Raw genomic sequence first — 23,481 nt, 5'->3', positions numbered from 1 at the left:
CCCAGTATTGCACCCAGCTCTTTGTAGAAACAGCAGGTTGCGGGGTCAGCACCGGAGTGGTGGTTTGCCTCGTGGGCTTTGCGGTAGGCACTCCACAGCTCCTTCACTTTAACCCTGCAGTGCAGTGCGTCCCGGTCATGGCCCCTTTCCATCATGTCCCTTGATATCTGCCCAAAGGTATCGTAATTCCTACAGCTGGAGCGCAGCTGGGACTGGACAGCTTCCTCCTTCCAAACACTGATGAGGTCCAGCACCTTGCCATTGCTCCATACTGAGGATCGCCTGGCACATGGCTGCATGGTCACCTGCAAGGATTCACTGAGAACACTCTACGCCTGGCTGAGCAAACAGGAAGGGGATTTTCAAAATTCCCAGAGAATTTAAAGGGTGGTTCTGACGGTTGGACACCTGAGGGCAGGGCAGTAGAGTTCAAAGTGATGACCAGTGTGGCTAGAACAGACATAGTGGGACACTTCTGGAGGCCGATCAGAGTGCATTAATAGACCAGGGCATCCACACTGGCACCGTGGCGCTCCAGCCATGGGGCACAAAGCGTTATGCCTCTCACGGAGGTGGATTACCAGGAGCACTACAGCCACGGTGTCAGGGCGCTCTACGTGCCTTGCCAATGTGGACATGTCATAAGTTAGAGCACACAGGGCTGCTTTAATGCACTCTAACTCGCAAGTGTAGCCATGCCCTTAGAGAATATGAACCTCAAAAGGGTTGATTGCTACTATGTTCCTGTGGTTTCAAAATTCACTCATCCATAGTACCTACTTGTGTAATGTGGTAGAAACTCCCTAGAAAATAGCTAATCTATAACATGTGGTTGTTTCTATTAGTCACTATGCAAACATCAGGCCTGATTCCACACAGCCTTCAGTCTTCATGTGCCACGTTTGTGTAAAGAGGGTGTAAAATGATGCGAAATCAGAATTTCAGTCACTCACACTTGTGATAGAGTAAATTTACCTTTATGGTCACTTGAGAAGCAGCATGGTCTAGTGGACAGAGCACTAGAATAGGACTCCAGAGACCTGAAATGAAATTCTGGCCCTACGGAAATCAATGGGAGTTTTGGCATCGACTTCAGTGAGGCCAGAATGTCACCACTGGGTTCTACTCCCAGCTCTGCCATGGCCCTGTGACCTTGGGCAACTCACTTCTCCTTACTGAGCTTGTTTCTCCTCCCACATTTTGTCAGTCCCTGGCTATTTAGACAGTAAGTTCTTCAATGCGAGGACCATCTCTATACTATACATTGCCTAACACAGTGTGGCCTCAATCAATATGTGCTACTGTAATACGAATAAGTAAATAAAAGTAAATGTCTGCACAAGGGGCAAAGCATAGTGAAATTCAGGCCCATGGAGTGGACAACTGTCTCATGACTGATTGATTCTTCCATGGCACACTGGGCCTGATTAACCATTGCCTTTCTCCAATGGTTGTCAGTGGTATTACTCCAGGATAAAATTGGAGTAATTCAGTGGTGACTCAGGCCCATTATACCAACCACCGCTGACTACAGTTAGGGCTGCTCCATGGGCTTGTACTTTATGTTTTATTTTTCATATGAACCTCTGGATTTCTTTGGTTTGCTATTATCTTGGACACTTTCCCAAGAGCACAGTACTGTATTATCCCCTGACCTTTTCTCAGAGGCAATCTTGTTAGAGAAATATGAGTAACTTATTCTGAAACAACTAACCTCAGGGAAAGGTAAAAAGGTGGAATAAATGCAATGGATAGAGGTATGATGCAGAGATAGCGGCATGATACATGGATAGTGGTCTGCTAAATATAAACCATTCAAATGGTTGTTTAGTGATCGCTTCTGTTGAGGGGAGACCTGAATCCTGGAGAGTGATGTAATCTCACTGCTGTCTGAGTGGGATGCCATTGATAGACCTATAGGAGAAAGAGTTTCTTTTTTATTATGATGTCTTATAAATATTAGATACCTGAGTCTGAAGGGAAGGAACTATTCAGAATTTTTATCTGAGTAGTGTAATCTTTTAGAGAATATGACAAGCTCAATGCAGCTATGAACAGTCATGGACATGTATCCAGCAAAGGTAGCTTTAGCTTTTGTGTGTAGAAAGGAGTGGCAGAGGCATGCTTTCTAAATTACATTTGTCAGAAACCTGCTTCTATCTGAGTAACTAAAGCTGAATCCCTTTCTCTCCGTTCCCTCCCCCAGCAATGCTATTTCTATAAGATTAACCCACTACAAGATTTTCTTAGATGTTCTGTCATCTCTTATTCATCACATTGACACAGATCTTGTGGTTGGGCATTATGCATTACGCCGGGACATTGTGCCACTTCTTCAAATGATTCAGTCAAAGCTTTCCCAGGTTGTATGGTAAATGTTTTTGATGACCTATGAGAGGTGAGCTCTCCTTGAATTCTTTAAAGTTCTTATTCTGTCAGCACTTCTTCTCTGCTGTTGTGTCTAGCTAGTCACAACATCTCATGCTGGCAGAATGTGATGCATTGCATTTCAATGATGCTGTGAGTAATAATGTGATACGCTGACTCTAGACATCTGGAGAGGTGTGAAAAGCACCACTCATGTGTGAGCTGAGGTTACAATTCCCACATGTTTAAAAGGACCTGTTAATTTGATGACAGGAGGGGCTTCCAAAAAAAAGCAAGCAATAATAAATAAAAAGGAAGTTTCACAAATGCCTAGATTAATCCTCCAAATGGTCACTCATTGGCAGGTTGGTTACTGGAAAGATATGGAGCAGGAAGAAGCATCAGAAAAAGTCAAAACTGAAGGAAATGAGTCATCCATCGTTTTGACAGGATTAGAAGGAAACACATTATATCACCTAACAGTGAGGGCGTACAATGCTGCAGGATATGGACCACCGAGTACCACAGTCCGTGCAGCCACCAAGAAATCCCGTAAGTGACCTGGATTCTTTTCTGTGTGTGGAAAAAAGTCTTACCCGCTCTGGATTTCTCTTTAACTGGGGTATATAGTAAGCAGAGCTGGTACATAGTTTTGATTCATGGCTATGCTTCTGTGCTTCGATCTGAATTTTAAACTGACATGGCAAAATTTGCATTCACAACAGACAAATGTTATCTTCCCGGAAAACAAGGCTAAGCATTTTTGACACAGAAGAGAGATCAAAGGATTCAGGTTCATAAGCTCTATACTGTAGCTATTAAAATGACACTCCTAGAGCGAAAACCACCTTGTTGGACTCCAGCTAGAGAAGGAAGCCTGTGAATGCAGCCAACCATAAATGTAATAAAAGATTAAAATGCTCACCAAGGTTTAAAATAGCAGAAGTATGTTTAAGTGCATGGTATCATTTTATTCTTCTTTTTGCTCAGCTCCCAGCCAGGCACCAACCAATATTATGTGGATGCAAGATGGCTCTCATGTGTCTCTGGGATGGGAACCAGTTAGACCTCTAGCAAATGAATCTGATGTAATGGGATACAAGGTCAGTCTTGGCTCTCTCTCACTCATCTTCCAAATTACCCTTTTCTTTCTTGCTTGCTTTCTATATTGTACAGGTCATCTGCAATCTTGTTCCCTCCAGATATATATTAAAAAAAACATTGAAAAAAACTAAATGTCCCAGTACTTCTCTATGTAGTATTTTCCAAATGGTGATTGTCAACTGCTGATTATAAACTGAGTATGCACCTTCTGAGGTGATTACTCCATCACATCTGGTCCAGAAGTGGCTATTAATAAGACCAGCCTGCAGTGAAATACATGATAACACTTCAATTTAATTGTGTTTGCAGTAAGATTTAGAGAAATGCAGAAGGATAAAGCATCTTAAATACCATTAAAATTAATGTTTTTAATAGAGCAGAAGTACAAATATTGAGATTTGTTATGATTATGTTGGTGGTATTCAGCAATCTGTGACTGTAACATCTGGCATTTTAAGTTTTTGAAGTTTTAAAGAGTGAAAGCTGAAAAGAGCCATAAGTAACACATAATATAAAATGGGAAAATCGTAAGAATCCAGTACATTCTTTAAAGCAAGACAAAAATTTATATGTGTGTGTGTGTGTGTGTGTGTGTGTGTATTCTTTGTAATTATATTTTGAAACATACATACATAATTATACATATAGAATACCGTGCCTGGTACTCTCTGTATCCCTGCAAATATCATATCAGGAAAGTGTAAATTGGTTTGGATAAAATAGAAACTACCTTAACCTTTATCAAAATGTTTAAGGTTCAGAAAAAGTTCAGGTAACTTCTTTACATTTTCTCTAACCTTGTCAGTTTTGTCTGGGAATAGATGTCTACATACTGAAATGCTGCAAGAACAGCTACATATGCACTTGTATTTCTCACTGAACCAAGACAAGGGTGCACTGAATTTTACAAGAGGGGGGGCCAAATCCTCAGTTCAGCTCAGGGCCGCCCAGAGGATTCAGGGGGCCTAGGGTCTTTGGCGTCGGGGAGCCCCTGCCGCCAAATTGCCGCCGAAGACCCAGCACTTCGGTGAGGGGCCTGGGGCAGAAGGACCCCCTGCCGCGGGTCTTCAGAGCACTTTGGCGGCGGGTCCTGGGGCGGAAGAACCCCCTGCTGCCGAATTGCTGCCGAAGACCTGGAGCGGAAGAAGCTCCAGGGCCCCCGGAGCGAGTGAAGGACCCCGCTCCAGGGGCCCTGAAAAACTCTCGTGGGGGCCCTTGCAGGGCCCGGGGCCTGGGGCAAATTGCCCCACTTGTGCGCCCCCCCCACCCCCAGGCGGCCCTGGTTTAGTTAGTTGGCTGGTTTACACCTGATGAAGCTCTATTTCAGAGTATCTTCATTCAGTTTGAAGCTGGATACCCAGAAAATCTGGATATCCATGTGAATTTTTTGATATGTATCTGAATCAAACTTTAACCTAAAAATATTTTTGAAGTTCGCTTTCGCTTCAGTTAGTGTCTGTGTGGTTACTCCAAACTGGAGGACAAATACTGAATCTTCGTTATTGGGCTGATCCAATAGCCAGCCGTTCAAGTGAATGGAGTCTTTCCATTGATTTCAATGGACTTTGAATTGGGCTCTGTCTTTGACAGTATTTTGGAAAAAAAACTTCAGGAAAAAGAAAGAACAAGTTCTCGATTTAAAGATGAAGCGTCAAATCCTCCAGTCCTTCCTCAAGTCCTTTCTCAGGCAAAGTACTTTTTGCCTTCAATGTCAACTTTGCCTGAGTAGAGTCCAGTATTTAACCTAAAATTATTGTAGTGATTCTAAAGCTCCTGTATCATCCATAGGTCTTGTTTAGGCAAGAAGGCCACAGCAATAGTCAAGTAATTGAAACACAGAAAACCTCTGCAGTTGTTCTTCTTCCCGATGTTGGTGTCTATATCATAGAGGTTTGTGCAGTCAGTGAAGGAGGGGATGGGACTGCCAGCTCCCAAATCAGAGTACCGTCTTTTTCAGGTAAGTTCACAATTATATTTTGAATACAGGCCTGTCATGTTTTTAAAATGACACCATTCTACACTTAATTAATACATATTAACTTCAATGGATAATATAGTTGTTGGATAAAGTCATGGGTTAAATGATTCAGTTTCAGCGCTACAGAGTAATTGAACATACAACTAAAAAGACCAAACTGGATTATGGGTATGTACTCGTTAAGTAAGTGCAGAGCCAGCCTTAGGGGTGGGCAGGCTGGGCCGCCGCCCAGGGCATGGTACTCAAGGGGACGCCATGCTGGTACCACCCACCCACCTGACCTGCCAACAGCCAGTGGAGCTTAGAGGCAGCCAGGCAGGCGCAGCAGCATCTGGAGAGGAGGGACAGACCAAGCTGCAGGGGTGGCACCTGGACCAGCCTGGTAACTTCTCTGAAGTGAGGGTGCCCCTCCTCCCTCACTGCCCTGCTCCACTGCCATCTGCAGCCACTGCTGATCTTGCCTCCCATCTACCACCCCCCCACCCCTGCCCATGGAGCCGTCCCTAGCCAAGCTCGGGACCTTGAGCCTGCCTCCTGTCTGCTGTGCAGAAGGGGTGGGGAGGCGCTGATGTCGAAGTGTTCCTCTCCCCCCAACTGTGTACCTGGTGTCCGTGAGCTGTGGTGGGAGTCAGGGGGAGTGTGTCTGTGCTGGCACCTTTGAGTTGGCACTGAATGCTCTTCTTAGAGAGACAGCACACTCACTGTCATACTCACTCAGGCACATTCACACTCCCCCCAACACACGCTCTCTCACACACACACACTCTCGCCCTAACACACACACATTCCCCAACACACACTCTCTCTCTCTCTCATACACACATACACACTCTCCAACACACACACATTCCCCCAACACACACACACTCCCTCACGCGCACACACACACACACACCAAAACTCAAAGCTGGAAGCCCAGCCAGCACCAGCTGCCCAACCAGTGCTTAATTTGTGTTGAGGCTGAGCCCCTGCACCTCTTTCAATACACATTAAGCACTGGGGAGAGGCAGCAGGCCCTTTAGGTGATTGGGGGGAGCCCGCAGAGGTCGGGGTGCTGGGGGACTGGAGCACCTGTGGGAGCCAAAGGCCCCAAAATACAAATTCTACCAGGGCACCATTTTCCCTAAGGCCTGACCTGACTAAGTGTATTCACAATGGGACATAGTCTACAAATATATTTTCCCTATTGAAGCCTTCACATGAAGATAAATCTGTCACATAGTATTTATGAGATCGTGTATCAGAACCAAGTACCAAACACTGCAAAGAGCTATAGAGATTAATAAGACAGGATTTTTCAGCTTGGAAAAGGGACAATGAAGGGAGAATATGATAGAGGTCTATAAGATCATGAATGGTGTGGAGAAAGAAAATAAGAAAGTGTTATTTCCTTGTCATAACACAAAAACTAGCAGTCATCAAATGAAATTAATAGGCAGCAGGCTTAAAAGAAACAAAAGGAAGAATTTATTCACACAATACACAGTCAACCAGTGGAACTCTTTGCCAGAGGATATTGTGAAGGCCAAGACTGTAACAGGGTTCAAAAAAGAACTAGATAAGTTCATGGAGGATAGGTCCATAAAAGGATATTAGCCAGGATGGGCAAGGATGGAGTCCCTTGTCTGTTTGCCAGACGCTGGGAATGGGTGACAGGGGATGGATCACTTGATGATTACCTGTTCTGTTCATTCCCTCTGGGACACCTGGCATTGGCTACTGCCAACAGACAGGATACTGGGCTGGATGGACCTTTGGTCTGACCCACTGTGGCCGTTCTTATGTTCTTATCATCTCACTTCACTGAAAAGTTCATGCACATTCAAGAAGGCTTCACATATAACCTGGATGTGTCCCCCTGCACCCACCCACCTGCATTTGTGGAGTTCAGTACTTTGACTTATCAAAACGTTCTTCAAACCCTAATGCAATCACGACCCAAGACTTATGAATCTGACCCAGGCCCTTTCTGGCTTGTGAAAAAGTTGTGAGCAACTGGCTCCACTCCTAACTGCAATAACCAATGCCTCATTCAGAGATGGAGTCTTCCCTTCCTCCTTCAAACACCCAATAATCTGTCCAACACCAAAGAAACCCACCGTGGATGCTTAAGTTCTACCCAGCATTTACCCAGGGCCAAACCTCCTGTTCCTGACCAAGCTCATAGATAAGTTAGCCAAAGGCCAACTTCAGGTTCATCTAATTGAAACTAGTATCCTGGACCTGGTATAATCTGGATTCAGGCCAGGACATGGGATGAAAACAGCTTTAGTGGCATTGATGAATGTCTGTCAGTAGACAGAGAGCAGACATCTGTTCTCACCCTCCTGGACCTCTCTGTGGTGTTTGACACTGTCAGGCATGCAATACTGGTGTCTCGCCTGACGGAGATGGCAGAGGTCCTAAGTAATATGCTAACATGGTTAGAATCATTACTGGAGGGATGCCCCCAATGAGTAGTGATGGAAAACTGCAGCTTCACAAATAGACCCCTCAGTTGTGGAACTCCAAAAGAATCAGTTCTCTCTCTGGTCCTATTTAGCATCTAAATACAGCCACTAGATTAATTGGTCAGACAACTACATATGCCAGCAGTATGCAAATGAGACACAACTCTTCCTGTCCCACACCACATACCACTACCATCAAGAGGGCCCGGTGTTTGGATGAGATTAGTTTATGGATGAAGAACTGCTAATTGAAGTTGAACCCAACCAAGACAAGGGTTATGATAGTGGATAGAGGAAAGCATTTTGGAGAGTTTGCAGCATCCTTTGGTTGATGGTACCACTTACAATTGGTCAATTCAGTCCGCAATTTAAGGAGTTCTTCTTCGAGTGCTTGCTCATATCAATTCCAGTTAGGTATGTGCGCACGCTGTGTGCACGGATGTCGGAACTTTTTCCCTAGCAGCTACCCGTCGGGCTGTGGAACCCCCTGGAGTGGCACTGATATGGTGCTCTATATACGATCCTGCTGGCCCAACCCCCATTCAGTTCCTTCTTGCCGCCAGCAACGGTTGTTGGAACAATGGTCTTTTGCTCTCAAGTGCTCCACTACTCCCTAGCTACTTTACTTATCTCTGTGTATAGTTACCCTATTGTTAGTTAAGTGTTAGTTTCTGTTATCTTTAGTAAAAAGCAACAGAGGGTCCTGTGGCACCTTTGAGACTAACAGAAGTATTGGGAGCATAAGCTTTCATGGGTAAGAACCTCACTTCTTCAGATGCAAGTAATGGAAATCTCTAGAGGCAGAGATTTCCATTACTTGCATCTGAAGAAGTGAAGTTCTTACCCACGAAAGCTTATGCTCCCAATACTTCTGTTAGTCTCAAAGGTGCCACAGGACCCTCTGTTGCTTTTTACAGATTCAGACTAACACGGCTACCCCTCTGATACTTGTTATCTTTAGTGTTAAGAATAGTGTTAAGTATAGCTGTTATCACCTGAAGGGGTTTCCCCCTTCAACAAGTGCCCTACAGGACTCCGGAGCATGCAGTCCCAGGGCTTCAAACCTTGTGGTTCTTGCGGCAAGCCTATGCCCATTGGTAACCCCCACGACTCCTGTCTTCCATGTCTGGGAGAGGCCCATCAAGCGGATAAGTGCAGGATTTGCAAAGCATTTAAACCTCGCACTAGAAAGGAGAGAGACATTAGACTCAAACAACTCCTCATGGAATCTGCCCTCCGTCCACCTCAAGACCCAGCCCCGAGCACTTCAATGCGGAGTGCCCCCCCAGCAGTGCCAGATACAACGCTAAAAAAGAACTTGGCATGCACTTCTAGGGCCCGGCGACCTCCCGGTCTCACTCTCCGGCCACCCGTAAGAAGCAGGCCACGGAGAAGCCTCCACAAAGGCCCAAGATGACAGTCGCACCCCCAACAGGGCACGGCGTGGACCAGGGACATAAGTCCAATATACTTTCCAGTAAGCCTTGTCCCGCACGGGTCCCCACCCCCAAGGGGAGCCCCGCACCGTCGGACTCCCCACAGTTGCAGGTGGAGGAGGTCACGCTACCTCCACTCCTGACACCTTTGAGGCTGCCAGAGGCCTCATTGAAATGATGGAGCCTAAGTCCCCAGTCTCGAGGCCTACACCATCTCGACCCCCGGCATTGCCAAGAGGCATCTGCCCCCAGACCAGCACCTCCACACTGTTTTGAGTCCCGGCACCGCATCTACTCTACGCGCCGGTCTGACTCACGGCGATGGTCTGACTTGCAGCACTGGTCCCACAGCCCCGATCCTTGGAGTCGCTCCCGCTCGAGGTGGTCATCGGCTGGCAGGTCGTGGTCCTGCTAGAGACCCAGGTCAAAGTCTGAGACCTCACGGCACCGCTTGAACCAGCACCGCTCCACGCAACAGCACCACTCCCCATCGCGGCACCACATCTCTCCACGTCATCTCCACTCTCCATCACAGCACTGCATCTCTCCACGTCATCTCCACTCTCCATCACGGCACTGCACTCCAACCCAGCAGCGTTCTGCATCGCGGCACCGCTCTCCATCATGGCACCGCTCACCAACTTGGCACCATTTCCCAACACGGCACCGTTCATGGTCACACTCCCATGGCCGATCTTCACTGAGGCGAAGTCCAACCTCTCGGCACTGGCTGACCTGAAGGTACCAATCTCCGTAACGGCACTGCCAGTCACTGTCTGGATCCCGCCACTCCGTGCAGCACCCATCCCACTCTTCGAGGGATGCGGAAATCTCCCTGACACAGCGCACCTCCCTTCCTTGACCATCCTGCTCCCAGTCACCCTCCCTCAGGTCGGGTGGGGCATCAAGGGCATCGGAGGTTCCCCAATCAGGCCTGGGCGGTATCGGACAGGACACTTCTGCACCACACTGGCAGCCCCAGTGGCAGTTCTGGACCTCCTGGGCATACCAGTAAGCCCAGGGCGCCCTTCCAGGCGCCCCTCCACCTTCACGCTCTGGGTCACGTATTCCCAAGGCAACCATTAGTCGTCCTCCTCCGGATCCCACCAACCGCGGGACCCAGCCCCACCCCCGGTGGAGGCTATACCCGGTACCCAGGAGGAACAGGATCCAGTTGACCAAGGGGTGGCTTCGGACCCTACCAGTCGCCTCCTCCTTGTCTTCTCCCGATGAGATGGTGGCAGGTACATCTACATCCGGCCCTCCACCCATGGACTACTGGGCATTACAGGACCTCCTTCAGTCCAGTCCCTCCTAACTCTAGGAGCAGTGGAGGAGGTACTTCAGGAGCTCAGAGGCAAAGGTTTCTACTCACACTAATTCCTCATTCCCAAGGCAAAGAGAGGAACTCACAAGCACATCGTCAACTCAAAATTCAACATGGTCTCATTGAGCACGATCATTCCCTCCCTAGATCCGGGAGACTGGTACGCCGCCCTTGATATGAAGGACGCTTATTTTCATGTTTCAATCAACCCATCCCACAGACGTTTTCTCTGTTTCATAGTAAACAAGACTCATTATCAGTTCATGGCTCTTCTGTTCGGCCTCTGTACAGCCCCCCGCGTTTTCACCAAATGCATGGCAATTGTGGTGGCCTTTCTTCGCCGCCACTATGTGCACGTCTACCCATACCTAGATGACTGGCTCATACGAGGTTGATCTCGCCAGCAAGTAGAATCGCAGGTACAATTGGTCAGAGACACGTTTGACCACCTGGGCATTATTCTGAACATCAGCAAGCCTGTCCTCGTCCCAACACAAGCGATAGAGTTCATTGGGGCAGTCCTGGATGCAAACCGGGCGAGAGCGTTCCTCCCAGAGGCCCGTCATCTAGCCCTCGCACAGGTGATCAGCGGCCTTTCCAACTTTCCCACCACCATGGTGAGACAGTGCCTCAAGTTGCTGGGTCACATGGCATTCTGCACCTACATAGTGCAAAATAGAATCATAGAATACCAGGATTGGAAGGGACCTCAGGAGGTTATCTAGTCCAACCCCCTGCTCAAAGCAGGACCAATCCCCAGACAGATTTTTGCCCCAGATCCTTAAATGGCCCCCTCAAGGATTGAACTCAGAACCCTAGGTTTAGCAGGCCAATGCTCAAACCACTGAGCTATCCCTCCCCCCTATGCCAGGATGCAGCTCAGGCATGGCTCACGTCTGCGTATCGCCCCGGCCGCGACAATCTGGACATGGTGCTGACCGTCCCGAAGCATATCCTCAATTCCCTGCGCTGGTAGCTGGACCCCAGCTCGGTAAGTGCCGGGGTACCGTTCCACCCTCCCCAGCCAACCCTGACTTTAGTAACGGATGAGTTGGCACTCAGCTGGGGAGCGCATCTCGGAAGCATGACTACACAAGTCCTGTGGCAAGTAGAGGAATTAGCCCTGCATATCAACATCAAAGAGCTCAGGGCAATCTGCCTTGCATGCCAAGCGTTCCTGTCATAGTTGCAGGGCCACTGTATAGCAGTGTTGACAGACAATACCATGGCCATGTTTTATATAAACAAGCAAGGCGGAGCCCAATCGTCTCCTCTCTGTCAGGAAGCCCTCCTACTGTGGGAGTTTTGTTTAGCCCACTCCATCCTTCTTGAAGCCTCATACCTCCCGGGCATTCAGAACGTACTGGCGGACAGTTTGAGCAGACGGTTCCTCACACATGAATGGTCGATTCGTCCGGATGTCATCCACTCCATCTTCCGCAATTGGGGGTTTCCCTGAATTGACCTGTTCGCCACGTGGGCCAACAGGAAGTGCCCAACCTTTTGCTCTTACCTGGGTCACAGTCAAGGCTCAATTGCGGATACCTTCCTGATTCCATGGTCTGGCCAACTACTATACGCCTTTCTGCCATTTCCTCTCATCCACAAGGTGCTTCTCAAGGTTCACAGGGACAAGGCGGACGTCATCTTGGTGGCTCCAGCTTGGCCTCGCCAGTGCTGGTAACCCACACTCACGGACCTGTCAATTTGGTTCCCGATCCGCCTACTTCATCTCACAGAATCACAGTCGCCTCCTCCACCCAGACCTACAGTTCCCCTTATGGCCTGGAGGATCCGTGGTTAAATCAAGAGGCGCTCACCTGTTCGGACCCGGTGAGGCAGGTACTCCTAGAAAGCCGTAAGCCTTTTACTAGAACCGCTTACAAAGCAAAGTGGAAAAGGTTTTCTATCTGGTGTGCCCAACGGCAGGTGCTCCCTCTCCAGGCTTCAATCCCGTGCATCCTGGACTATCTGGTACACCTAAAAGTTCAGGGCCTGGCATTCGTTCTCTTAAACCTTGCAGCTATTTTGGCTTTTCACCCGGGCGTTTCCGGGCAGTCAGTGTTTGCACATCCTATCGTGAGTCATTTTCTAAAAGGACTGGAAAAGATCCATTCCCCGATGAAGCCCCCTGTCCCGGCCTGGGATCTTAATTTAGTCCTGACTCATCCTATGGGTCTCCTTTTGCGCCTCTAGCCTCCTGCTCACTACTCTACCACTCCTGGAAGGTCACCTTCCTGGTGGCCATCACTTCGGCTCGTCCAGTTTCAGAGCTACAGGCTCTCACGTGCAAGCTCCCGTATACTGTTTTTTTCATAAGGATAAGGTGCAGCTTAGGCCCCATCCAGCCTTCCTACCAAAGGTCATATCCCGCTTCCATGTCAGTCAGGATGTTTTCCTGCTGGTTTTCTATCCAAAACTGCACGCCACCCTCTGTGAGCAACAGCTGCATTTGCTGGACGTTAGGAGGGTGCTTGCCTTCTACATAGACCAAACAAAATCATTCCGCAAAACAACCCAGTTGTTCATCGCTCTAGCGGAGCGGATGAAAGGTTCACCAGTCTCCTCCCAGCGGATATCCTCCTGGATCGTGGCATGTATTCGCGCTTGCTATAACATAGCGAGATCCTCCGCCTGTTGTCACAGCGCACTCCACGAGGGCGCAGGCCTCGTCAATGGCCTTCCTGGTACACATACCCCTCCAGGACATCTGCAGGGCTGCCACGTGGAGTTCAGTGCACACCTTCACGTCGCACTACGCCATCGTTCACCAATCACGTGATGATGCGGCCTTCGGCAGGGCGATTCTCCAGTCTGCAATACCTTGACTCCGACCTCACCTACGAGGTAAGGCTTGGGAGTCACCTAACTGGAATTTATATGAGCAAGCACTCGAAGAAGAAAGAACTGTTACTCACCTTTGTAACTGTTGTTCTTCGAGATATGTTGCTCATATCTATTCCATTCCCCCCCCACCTTCCCCTCTGTCGGATTAGCCATCAAGAAGGAATTGAAGGGGGGTCGGGCTGACAGGGTCATATATAGAGCACCATATCGGCGCCACTCCAGGTAGCTGCTAGGGAAAAATTTCCGACATCCGTGCACGCGGCGCGCGCACACACCTAACTGGAATAGATCTGAGCAACACATCTCGAAGACCAACAGTGACAAAGGTGAGTAACCGTTCTTTCTCTTGTATTCCTCATTCCTCACTAACACTGAGCTCTCACAGAGCAGCATCTACCATCTCATCTCATCCTGGAGGGCAATGACATGGCCTCAGTTATTGAAGTCTTCATCACCTCATGGCTGAATGTCAGCAATGTGATATTCCTGGACATAAAGCATTCAACTGGGGCTGAATGCTGTAATACATCTCCTCAACAATACTGGCTACAAAAAACACATTAATCCTGTCCTTTGCTCTCTACTCTGGCTTCCTATAGAATTTTGAATTAAGTTCAAGATCTTGGTCCTTATCTTCAAAGACCTCAGTGGCCTGAATCCAGAATATGTAAAAGACTGCCTAAAGCTCCAGGATGAAGACTGTGTCACTAATAAAATGGCTGTGAAATGTGCTCCTATAGGAACTAAGGACCATCACAAACTACACCACCTTCCTCTCCAAGTGCAGGACCCATTTCTTTGACCTTGCTTTCTCAAGCATAAACATATAGCAATATATGTAAATATATATTCAGAAAATTTTCCTAAACACTCCACTGCACACATCTCTCCCCATTGCAAGAGGAGAAGAGAACAATGACAATATTAACAATTCTCCAGTAATCGCATGTAACCTTGAGTTTACAGATTCATTAAAAATCCTTGCTATGGGGCTTGCAATTTCACATGCCAGTTCCTTTAATATTCTTGGATGGAGATTATCAGGCCTTCTGATTTGATCCCATTAGGCTGTTTGAATTTGGCTTTCACCTTAGATGTTGTAATTTCCACTGTCATATCCTTCTCATTAACCACCATTCCACTTCCCCAAGCTCCTCATTACCCTTATTAAAAACTGAGGCAATGTATTAATTTAGATGTTGAGCCATACATAGATTATCTTTAATTTCCACCCATCCTCAGTGCTTAGTGGTCCCACTTCTTCTTTCCTTATTTTCCTTTTATTTAAAAGGCTAAGAACCTTTTACTATTGGTTTTAATTTCCTTTGCAAAGTCCAGCTCTGCTTGGCTTTTGGCAGTACTCACTCGATCCCTACACTTTCTAACCTCCAAGAGGTAGCTTTCCCATCTTCCATTCCTTGTAGGCAGTCAGCTTTCTCTTAATAACCTGTTTGAGATGCTGGGTCATCCAGTTTAGTCTGCAACTCTTCTTTGTGAGGTTTTTCCCCTTGCTTGGGGTGCTTCAGATAATTTCTGTAACTTTGACTTCAAGTAACTCCAAACCTCCTGCACATTCATATCCTGGAGTTTTTTCAGTCCAGTCAACTTCCCTAATTCCCTAATTGTTTTAAGTTTGCTATTTTAAAATCAAGAACCCTAGTTGCAGACCCATTTTTGTTTATCCTTCCATTTAGTTTAAACTGAATTAACTCATGATCACTCAATCCAAGATGGTCCTCTATAACCAGTTTTTCTGTGCGGTCCTCGCTACTTACCAATACTAAATCTAAAATGTCATCACCAGAGGACTGCCTGCTTCTCAGGTGCAAGATAAAGGCAAAGTTGCTGGTTGGTATGAGGAAAAGAGAGACTTATCTGAGGAAGAAAAAAAACAGCTGTCTGTTAGGGAGTAGGTAAAGATTTAAGATCACGTCAAGAAGGACAACGTCTGTGTATTAGTCAATATTTTGAAGAGGTTAGGGGCTCCTTGGCAAGAGAAATCTGACTTTCAGCCTCTTCATCACAAAGAGCAGAACAAAAACATATCTGAAAATATATGATAGGAGTTGGCTTTTTGAGCAAATATGGCTGGCAGACCCTGGCACACTCACCAGTAAACTCCAGTTTTTGTCATGTTGTGACATTATTTCAATTTAGTATTGTAATCAAAGAGCTTGGACTCTGATGTTCAAAGAAATGTATGTTAACTTAATCTGAGATCCCTTCCTCATTCACAAACATGCAGATTTGCAGCCTCTTAGTAAAATCACTTGCAATTTTTCATGCATAGTAAAAAAATAGAATAAAGTAATTTTACCATATCTTAAAACAGTATAAAACTGGTGGGTTATATTAGTCTCACAAGAATATAGGGCCTTGTGTTGTTCTCACATACATTTACAATAACTCTATGGCTTCAGTGGAATTCCTCCTGATTCACACTGGTGAAACTCAGAGCAGAAACATGCCAATAGTGTTCCTATTGAAAACTGGTGACAGTGTGAGGAATGAGATTACGGAGCACTTTATACCAATACTTTTGCATCAATATTGTAACATTTGCTTGGGAACAAACAGTCCCTAGTTTAAAATGTAACTAGCCGTGAACAATTATTCTAGCCAGATCCTTAGCTAGTATAAATTGCAATGAAATTTCATCAACTGAAATAACCTGAGGATCTGGGTTCATCCTCTCTTAGACAGCAGCACATACCAGGACATTAATGTAATTATTACTATCATTCTTGTGATAAATATATTTATGGAAATATTCTTCAGTACAATCCCATAAACAGAAATAGTGTTATCAGAGTACATTCATTTCTCCAAACTGATAGCCACTGTGACCAACTCACAAAATAAATTAATTTAATTTTTTCCTCCTAATATGCACATAAAGGCACTCAAATGGTAAAAGTCCAGTAACAATTATGGATGAACATTTGGTAATCACCACCACCCCATGCACAAGGCTTGTTACCCTGTCAAAGAAAGTTATTAAGTTCGTTTGACATGATTTGTTCTTGATAAATATGGAAAGAACAGTTTATTCCATTTGTTCCCTGTTTGTTTTTGTTTTTCATTTCAGGTGGAAAAGTTACAAGCTCTCAATCCACTTTACATGCTCTCTCTACTTCCTCGACATCTGTTACATTGCTTTTGGCACTGATGGTCCCTTCCACCTCATGGTGAAGACTGCAGACCTTTTTTTTTGTTGTTGTTTGTTTGCTTTAGCTTGATGACACCAATGGATGGAGCTTTATGTTCATGAAGAAGCTGGAACCCTAAGCAAATGCCTAAAGACCCATAGAAATACACATGGTGCACTTAGAGGAGTGTTGGAAAAATGATAAATGATTCATCAGGTTTTCTCTTCAGTTTTTGTAGATGTCCTCTGTTTGGGGAGGGGACACTTACTGGCCCAACAGAAATATGCAGATTGTATGTAATAAACTTTTGTAAGCAAATATAATTTCTGTCAAATGTACTTTACTTTTTTAATATGTTTAACTTCGGTGATCCCCAGTTGTGTGCCATTAGTTGTTTAAATAGTGGTGTCTAGTACAGTACATTGGTTTTGTTTGGGTTTTTTTTTTTAAATGAGTGAAGTTTGATAAGGACTTTGAATCTAGTGCTTTTGTTGCTTCCCCTAAGGCTGTCTGCTCACAGTGACGAGGCAGTAGGAGAGAAGAAAAAGTTCAGTTCTATGGCCCACTGGATAAGTACAGGAAATATTTTCTGGAAAAATGTATGAATATATATTGAATTAGCAAAATTTGTCAATCTGATATTTTGAAAGCACTCCCGAGAAAGAGAACAGAGCAGAGAAGAAGCCATTAATTTTATTGCAAGGTAAACTGGAAATGACTGAACACAAATTTAAAAGGAAATAAATAATTTCTATTGTTTTTCATCAAATATTGTATAATTTAACTGCAGAGGAAGTAAATGTTTATTTTTAATAGAAAAATAAATAATCTAAATTCATTAACAGTGCATATAGCAGTTAAACCACCACTGGGCATTTAATCATAGCATACAGTAGTTGCTAAATGAGCAAATAAAAGGAATGCAAGGAGACAAATCTGCTTTTTTCCTGTCAGTCTTAGATCTTATTTTTTTAGTCCATTTTTGTATGGTACTGTACTTTCTATCTTTGGTAATTAAGCTAAAGCTGAAGTATATAAGAATGCATATCATGGAGAGACCATAATATTTCATGGATTGTAGTCATGCAAACATGCAGAGTTCAATTAGAATATGTTTTGTGGAATGTTGTGTCCCAAATGACACGTGGGTAAATAAGAATTATCAAGCAAGATTTTCCAGTTGGCAAGGCTACTGGACCTTCTTCTAGAGCTCACCAGATAGAGACTGATTTTATAGGGACTGTGTGCTAACATCTTTAATCCCAGCCGTTCTTCTGCTGTACCAGTCTTTTCTCCACTCTGTAATCAGTTAGGAGGAGTCCCCTTTCTAGATCTAAAGGCCTTTCCTCATATTGGCACCTAAGCCAAAATGACCCCTAGTGTATATGGTGTGAGTGTGGGTGGGTTTGTACAGTGTGGTGTGTGTGATGTTCTCAGCGAGGGGACTTTTTATTATCGTGTTTGTAGGGACTGTGCCCAGGATGAACTTTACCTTGTTTGCGGTAATCAAGTGTGTTGTGCTCAAATCATTTTATCAGGAAAGTCCTGGTAGCATAACTCTTATAGCTGATTCTCTAACTCTTTTCATAGAGATCTAATTCAGGCACTGGGTTCTCTAACAAAAATTCTATCACTTTGCTTGCTTGTCAGCACATTCCAAATGTGCCATTTCTTACACCTTTAAAATAACAGCCAGGGAAGCACCATAGCAGAGCAGATACTCAAAAGTTGTACAAAACTGAATGAAAGATAGATTTTCATTTTTTATCTTTTTGAACATTTTACAAAAATATTTTCTTCAAAAGCCGTTAGAATCATTTTCGTTGTTACCCACTGAGAATTTTAAAGGTTCTTTTCAGATCACCCCAGAACCAGGTTTTAAATATTCTTAGTCACCATATTGCTAGGAGAGCAATGATGAGACAATTATCTGAGAACCAAAAGTTTTGAGATAAAAGACAAGAAAAGAACTTCCTTGAACAACTTCTACTGAAATAACTGTTTATGGTCAAAGAAAGGGGGGTGGAATAGATTGCATGCAATGCACATTGGCTTCTCTGCCATTGCTGATAGAGCAAGTTGAAACAAAGCAAATGCCTGCTATGGGTTGCAAAACAGAAGCATTTCCATTGTGCAAGAGAGCTTGCATGACCCAGGCTCATGTTTCTAAAGAAAAATCAGCATCAATAATGAACCAGAGGGCAAAATTTCCACATTCTAAAATTAGTCAAATGTAATTCCCTCTGTCTGTACACCAGTGCAGTTCAATCAGGGGTATTCATAATCAAAGGAGTTATAGTCACCATTGGTGGCATTCTAGTCAAACAAATTTCTGAATACACTAAATGGATATGGTTGATGACAAGTATCAAAGTCTGGTGTGGATAAATAGATATAAGTACATCTACTTATATCTAGATCAGTAGCATCAAAATAGTGGTGGAAATATGGAACACATCTTCAGGTCATGTAATTGTATTGCAGGGACACAAGGGGACATGTTTTATATTCAACATAAACAGAATATGTATTTTGCATCTTAAATATATTAATAAACATGTTTTAAATGTTTAAGTATCTATGTATTACATATTTGTTACTTTGCAGAAAGCAATGTGTCCTTATCATGAGTCATTAATTTTTAGCTGCAAAAAGAGTTTTCTTTTTTTTTTTCTTGAATGAGCTTGTAACAGGGCAGTCACTAAAAAGACTGTATTTTTGTATAACATCGCAAGAGCTGTTTTGAAAATAAAATAAAAAAAAATAATCAAAGAAATTTTGTTTGCAGCCCAAAACAAAGTTACTGTCATGGCCCATCTCAAAATGTTAGCTATATTGTATACAATCTGTACATATACTATATATAATGGTATATACTATGTGAAAGACACAGTAAAAATAATAGTTCCTGTGTACTGTTCTTGTAACATTAGACCTTTTTAATAAATAATTCTCTTTTTATTGACTTTTATCTTATGTCCTATCAGCCTCTGAATAATATTTATTCAGGATAGAATGCCCAAAATATTGTGGATTCTAACAAGGACAGTCACTTGCTTCACATGTCTTTCAAGAAGAAAATAGGAATCAACAGTAGTGCATCTGGAAAATCTGACCAGTAAAATCAAAAGATTTTTTGATATGATGCCTTTATAATTTCAAGCAAATGTTAACCTTCTGGGATTGTGTAACTTCGTATTTAAATACAAAAAAATACATGTAAAGCTACATCAAAAACCAAAACAAGTAAAGTAACAGCTGTACCTACCAAACATTACAAAAATAATTTGTACTGAAAATTAGATTGTCTGAGACACAGTTTTTCTTTTTTTTTTTTACTCATGAAAAAGAGATAAGTTATAAGGAAGCCACCGAACGGGATTCCAAGCATATTGAGACATGAAACATTTTTGGTTATCTTTGGCATGTACATCAGGCTTTGAGGTGTCACAAATACCCCTTAGGCCCACAGGCACAGAGGTGTCTCAATCTTTTCATGTTACATTGAAGAGCCTATTTGTTTTGTCTTACACTTGAAACATTCTGTGTGAAAAAAGCACAAGAAAAAGTATTTAAAAAAAAAAACATTTGTCTTTTATTGAAAAAAAATGTAATTATGAAAGACCTCAAGTGCTTCTGTACAATTATAGCATGTCCTTTGCCTTTTGATCATTTGATTTAGGGTTGTTTTTTAATTAACTTCAATCATTGCTTTAGGAATAGGCTTGGCAGAATTTGATTTTTATTTTTTATAATTTCAACATCTATCGATGTCTATTTTTAAAGCATTTTTTTCAATTTTTATTGATTTACTCTTCACAGTTGCAGGAAATTGGGGTAGTATGGACAATCATCCTTTAATAACAGTAGATATTGAGATTCAAAAAGTTAAAACTTTATAACTGTTAAACTAAATAAAACAAATATCCTTAAATCAAGCAACATTTTTATTACTTTGCCTATCTGTAAATTTCAATTATGATTTGTTGGTTTGTGTGTGTGTAGTGAATTTGACATTTTAGCTACATTTACCAATACAAATCTAATCCTTCCAAGCCTATTTATGAAATACATATTGATAAGGGTACATGACTTTGCAGCATAATAATAAATCATAAAACCCATTCTGGAAATAAAAATAGATTCCTACAGCCACCATTTGAACTGAGATTTCAATTGCAAAATGGCTGTTGCTTAAATAGCATATTATATCAGGACTGCCATTAAATTAGCTATGAATGTCACAGAAAGCTGTAATGACCTATTTTTGCTGATATGGGTAACAGCGCACATTGAAAATCCATAACCTAGCAGAACGTCTATCAAACTGTAATCCACTCCCGCCTTTCTATGGCCATCATTGTAACTCTTCTGAAAATGAAGGACAGTTTCCTTCTTAATTACTTCCTACGTTTTGGAGCAAAATAATGTCAGTGATGAGAGAAAAGGAATAGTGTTGCAATACAGCAGGATAACTGGCTTCAAGCTATTACGTACATCGTCCCCAAGCTTATTCTCTCTGCCTGCTGACATGAAACTGCTTTGGCTATGAAGGTCCTGAGCCTGCTGTGACTGATGAGTTTTCTATTGATTTCAATGGGATCAGGATTGAGCTCCTAGTGTATGTGTATATTTTATAATATGTTAACTGAGCCAAAGATGGCATCTGAAATAAATGCTGGCTAGTCCTGGACTGGAAAACATTCTCTGGAAAAAGAAGAACAGGAGTACTTGTGGCACCTTAGAGACTAACAAATTTATTAGAGCATAAGCTTTCGTGGACTACAGCCCACTTCTTCGGATGCATATAGAATGGAACATATATTGAGGAGATATATATACACACATACAGAGAGCATAAACAGGTGGGAGTTGTCTTATCAACTCTGAGAGGCCAATTAATTAAGAGAAAAAAAACTATTGAAGTGATAATCAATGTACTGGGCTAGCTTGATTATCACTTCAATAGTTTTTTTTCTCTTAATTAATTGGCCTCTCAGAGTTGGTAAGACAACTCCCACCTGTTTATGGTAGCAGAGCAATCCACTGACAATGCATTTTTCAAGGTTCACTCTTCTCTGTCACCATAGGAGGTCACCTTTACTTTATTATCTTTTTTTTTTTAACTTATTTATTTGTCTGGTTGAAGAGAAGATTTTCTTTGGCAAGTTTTGACCCAAAACACTCTGATTCTAAATCCTAATGACATAAAAACATAGAGGAGTCTTTTAAACATTAAAAGACCCACCTCTCAAGATGAATTGCAAAGGCAAGCAATATACACATGATCAGGAATGCAATTGCTTAGCATTCATACAGAATTTATAATAGGAAATTGAATCTGTTGTCTCTCAAGAGTAGAAACCATGTCAATATAAAGACATTGAAAGTTTTTGAAGCATATCTAGGTCAAAGCTTTAGCAAACGCCATTCTATTGTTGACCTCATGGTTGGCCAAGCAAGCTTTTCCATTTTATAATGACACCATTTCTTATCTGCTACAAAGGGAACTTTTCAAGACGGTGAGAGAAATAGTACTTTCTGGTCTCCTTTTAAAAAATCTACCATGTTATTGATACAGAAATGTTGCCCCAAATCAATCTCTTATTTTTGTGTAACACACACATCCAAATCCATCCTTATTTTAGAAAGCCATCTTGGATGGTGACAGCATTTTATATTTATCCATGTTGAGAATGAAAATCTTTACGTGTTCTTTAGCTGTGAAATGAGTGCCCACTCTCCTGTGTCCATTACATTATAAAATGCATAAGTTGTCAGTTGTATTCATTATTTTCCTTTTAGTTTTGAAATATAAGAGTTCAAGTGTTGGAGACACAAGTGAGCTCTGGATGAAGCTATTACAGATCATGCTGTTTCATTTTAACATGAAAAGTAAATAGGTGATGTTTGCCAATTATATGGAATTTGTTTTTGTTAAAAAAAAAACCCTGAAGATTTGGGTGAAAAGTACAAGTGAATTTAAAAGTTTTGGAGGGGCTGGACATCGAATCATAGAGTTCAAGGCCAGAAGGGACCATCAGAGACTCGAGTCTGAACTCCTGTATATTACAGGCCACTAATATCATCCAGCACTTGCACACTAAACTCAACAATTGAAATTAGATCATAAGATTACAACGCTCAAGAGACTTAACTCTTATGTACCACAGTCAGAGAATCGAAGGGACTGATGTGCACCAATGCCTGAGGCCCCTGCAATGGCAGGGAATTGATTAAGTGACATCACAAGGAATGCTGAATAAGTGCTAGATACAATGTACATTGGCAAAAGTAATAAACTTCCCATATATGTTGATGAGGCAAAAACTGCAGGTATTTCTCAGGAAGAAGATTATAGTTGAAATCCTGGACCTAGTGATATCAATGGGAGTTTTACCATTCTCTTTCGTGGGGCCAGGATTCAACCCTACGAATCAACATAGCCAGCCCAATGAACAGGTAAGCCTGGTGTGCAGCAGCAAAGCAGACAGCAAGTATGGTGAGTGGAAGTATTGGAAAAATGATAGAAAATGCAGAAAGAGATGCAATGATATTCCAGCTTGTGATGGCATGCTCTTACTGGTCTTGATCAATCACTCCTTTACTCCAGTTTTACAATGGAGTTATGCCATTTGATTTCACTGCCGTTATATTGGGATACAACTGCTGTAATGCAGTGGAGACTTGAGTCCACTATTGTGTCTCTCAAAATCTTACTACCAAAGTTAATTCAAATGGGCTAAGATATGAACAGTGTCCTGTGCACAGAAAAATAGCAGAGAGCCCATCAACAAAGGCCAAAAAACATAATGACAAGAGG

The 23,481-nt window shown here is 43.2% G+C and overlaps 1 protein-coding gene across 1 annotated transcript in view; it reads left to right on the top strand.

Moving 5' to 3' along the window:
• The window catches only part of CNTN5 (contactin 5), a 987,470-nt gene extending 967,847 nt beyond the window's left edge, over window positions 1-19,623 (top strand). Inside the window, exons 22-25 of the mRNA XM_054015603.1 lie at window positions 2,733-2,919; window positions 3,358-3,470; window positions 5,260-5,428; window positions 16,598-19,623. Of these exons, the coding sequence (XP_053871578.1) occupies window positions 2,733-2,919; window positions 3,358-3,470; window positions 5,260-5,428; window positions 16,598-16,701 (573 nt within the window). The 3' untranslated portion in view covers window positions 16,702-19,623. The remainder of the gene's footprint in view (window positions 1-2,732; window positions 2,920-3,357; window positions 3,471-5,259; window positions 5,429-16,597) is intronic.
• The last annotated feature ends 3,858 nt before the right edge of the window (window positions 19,624-23,481 follow it).

This window comes from Malaclemys terrapin, chromosome 1 (assembly GCF_027887155.1).
Source record: "Malaclemys terrapin pileata isolate rMalTer1 chromosome 1, rMalTer1.hap1, whole genome shotgun sequence".
Lineage (NCBI taxonomy): Eukaryota > Metazoa > Chordata > Testudines > Emydidae > Malaclemys > Malaclemys terrapin.
The sequence above is the reverse complement of the archived record's forward strand: the minus strand, read 5'-3'. Positions and strand labels throughout refer to the sequence as shown.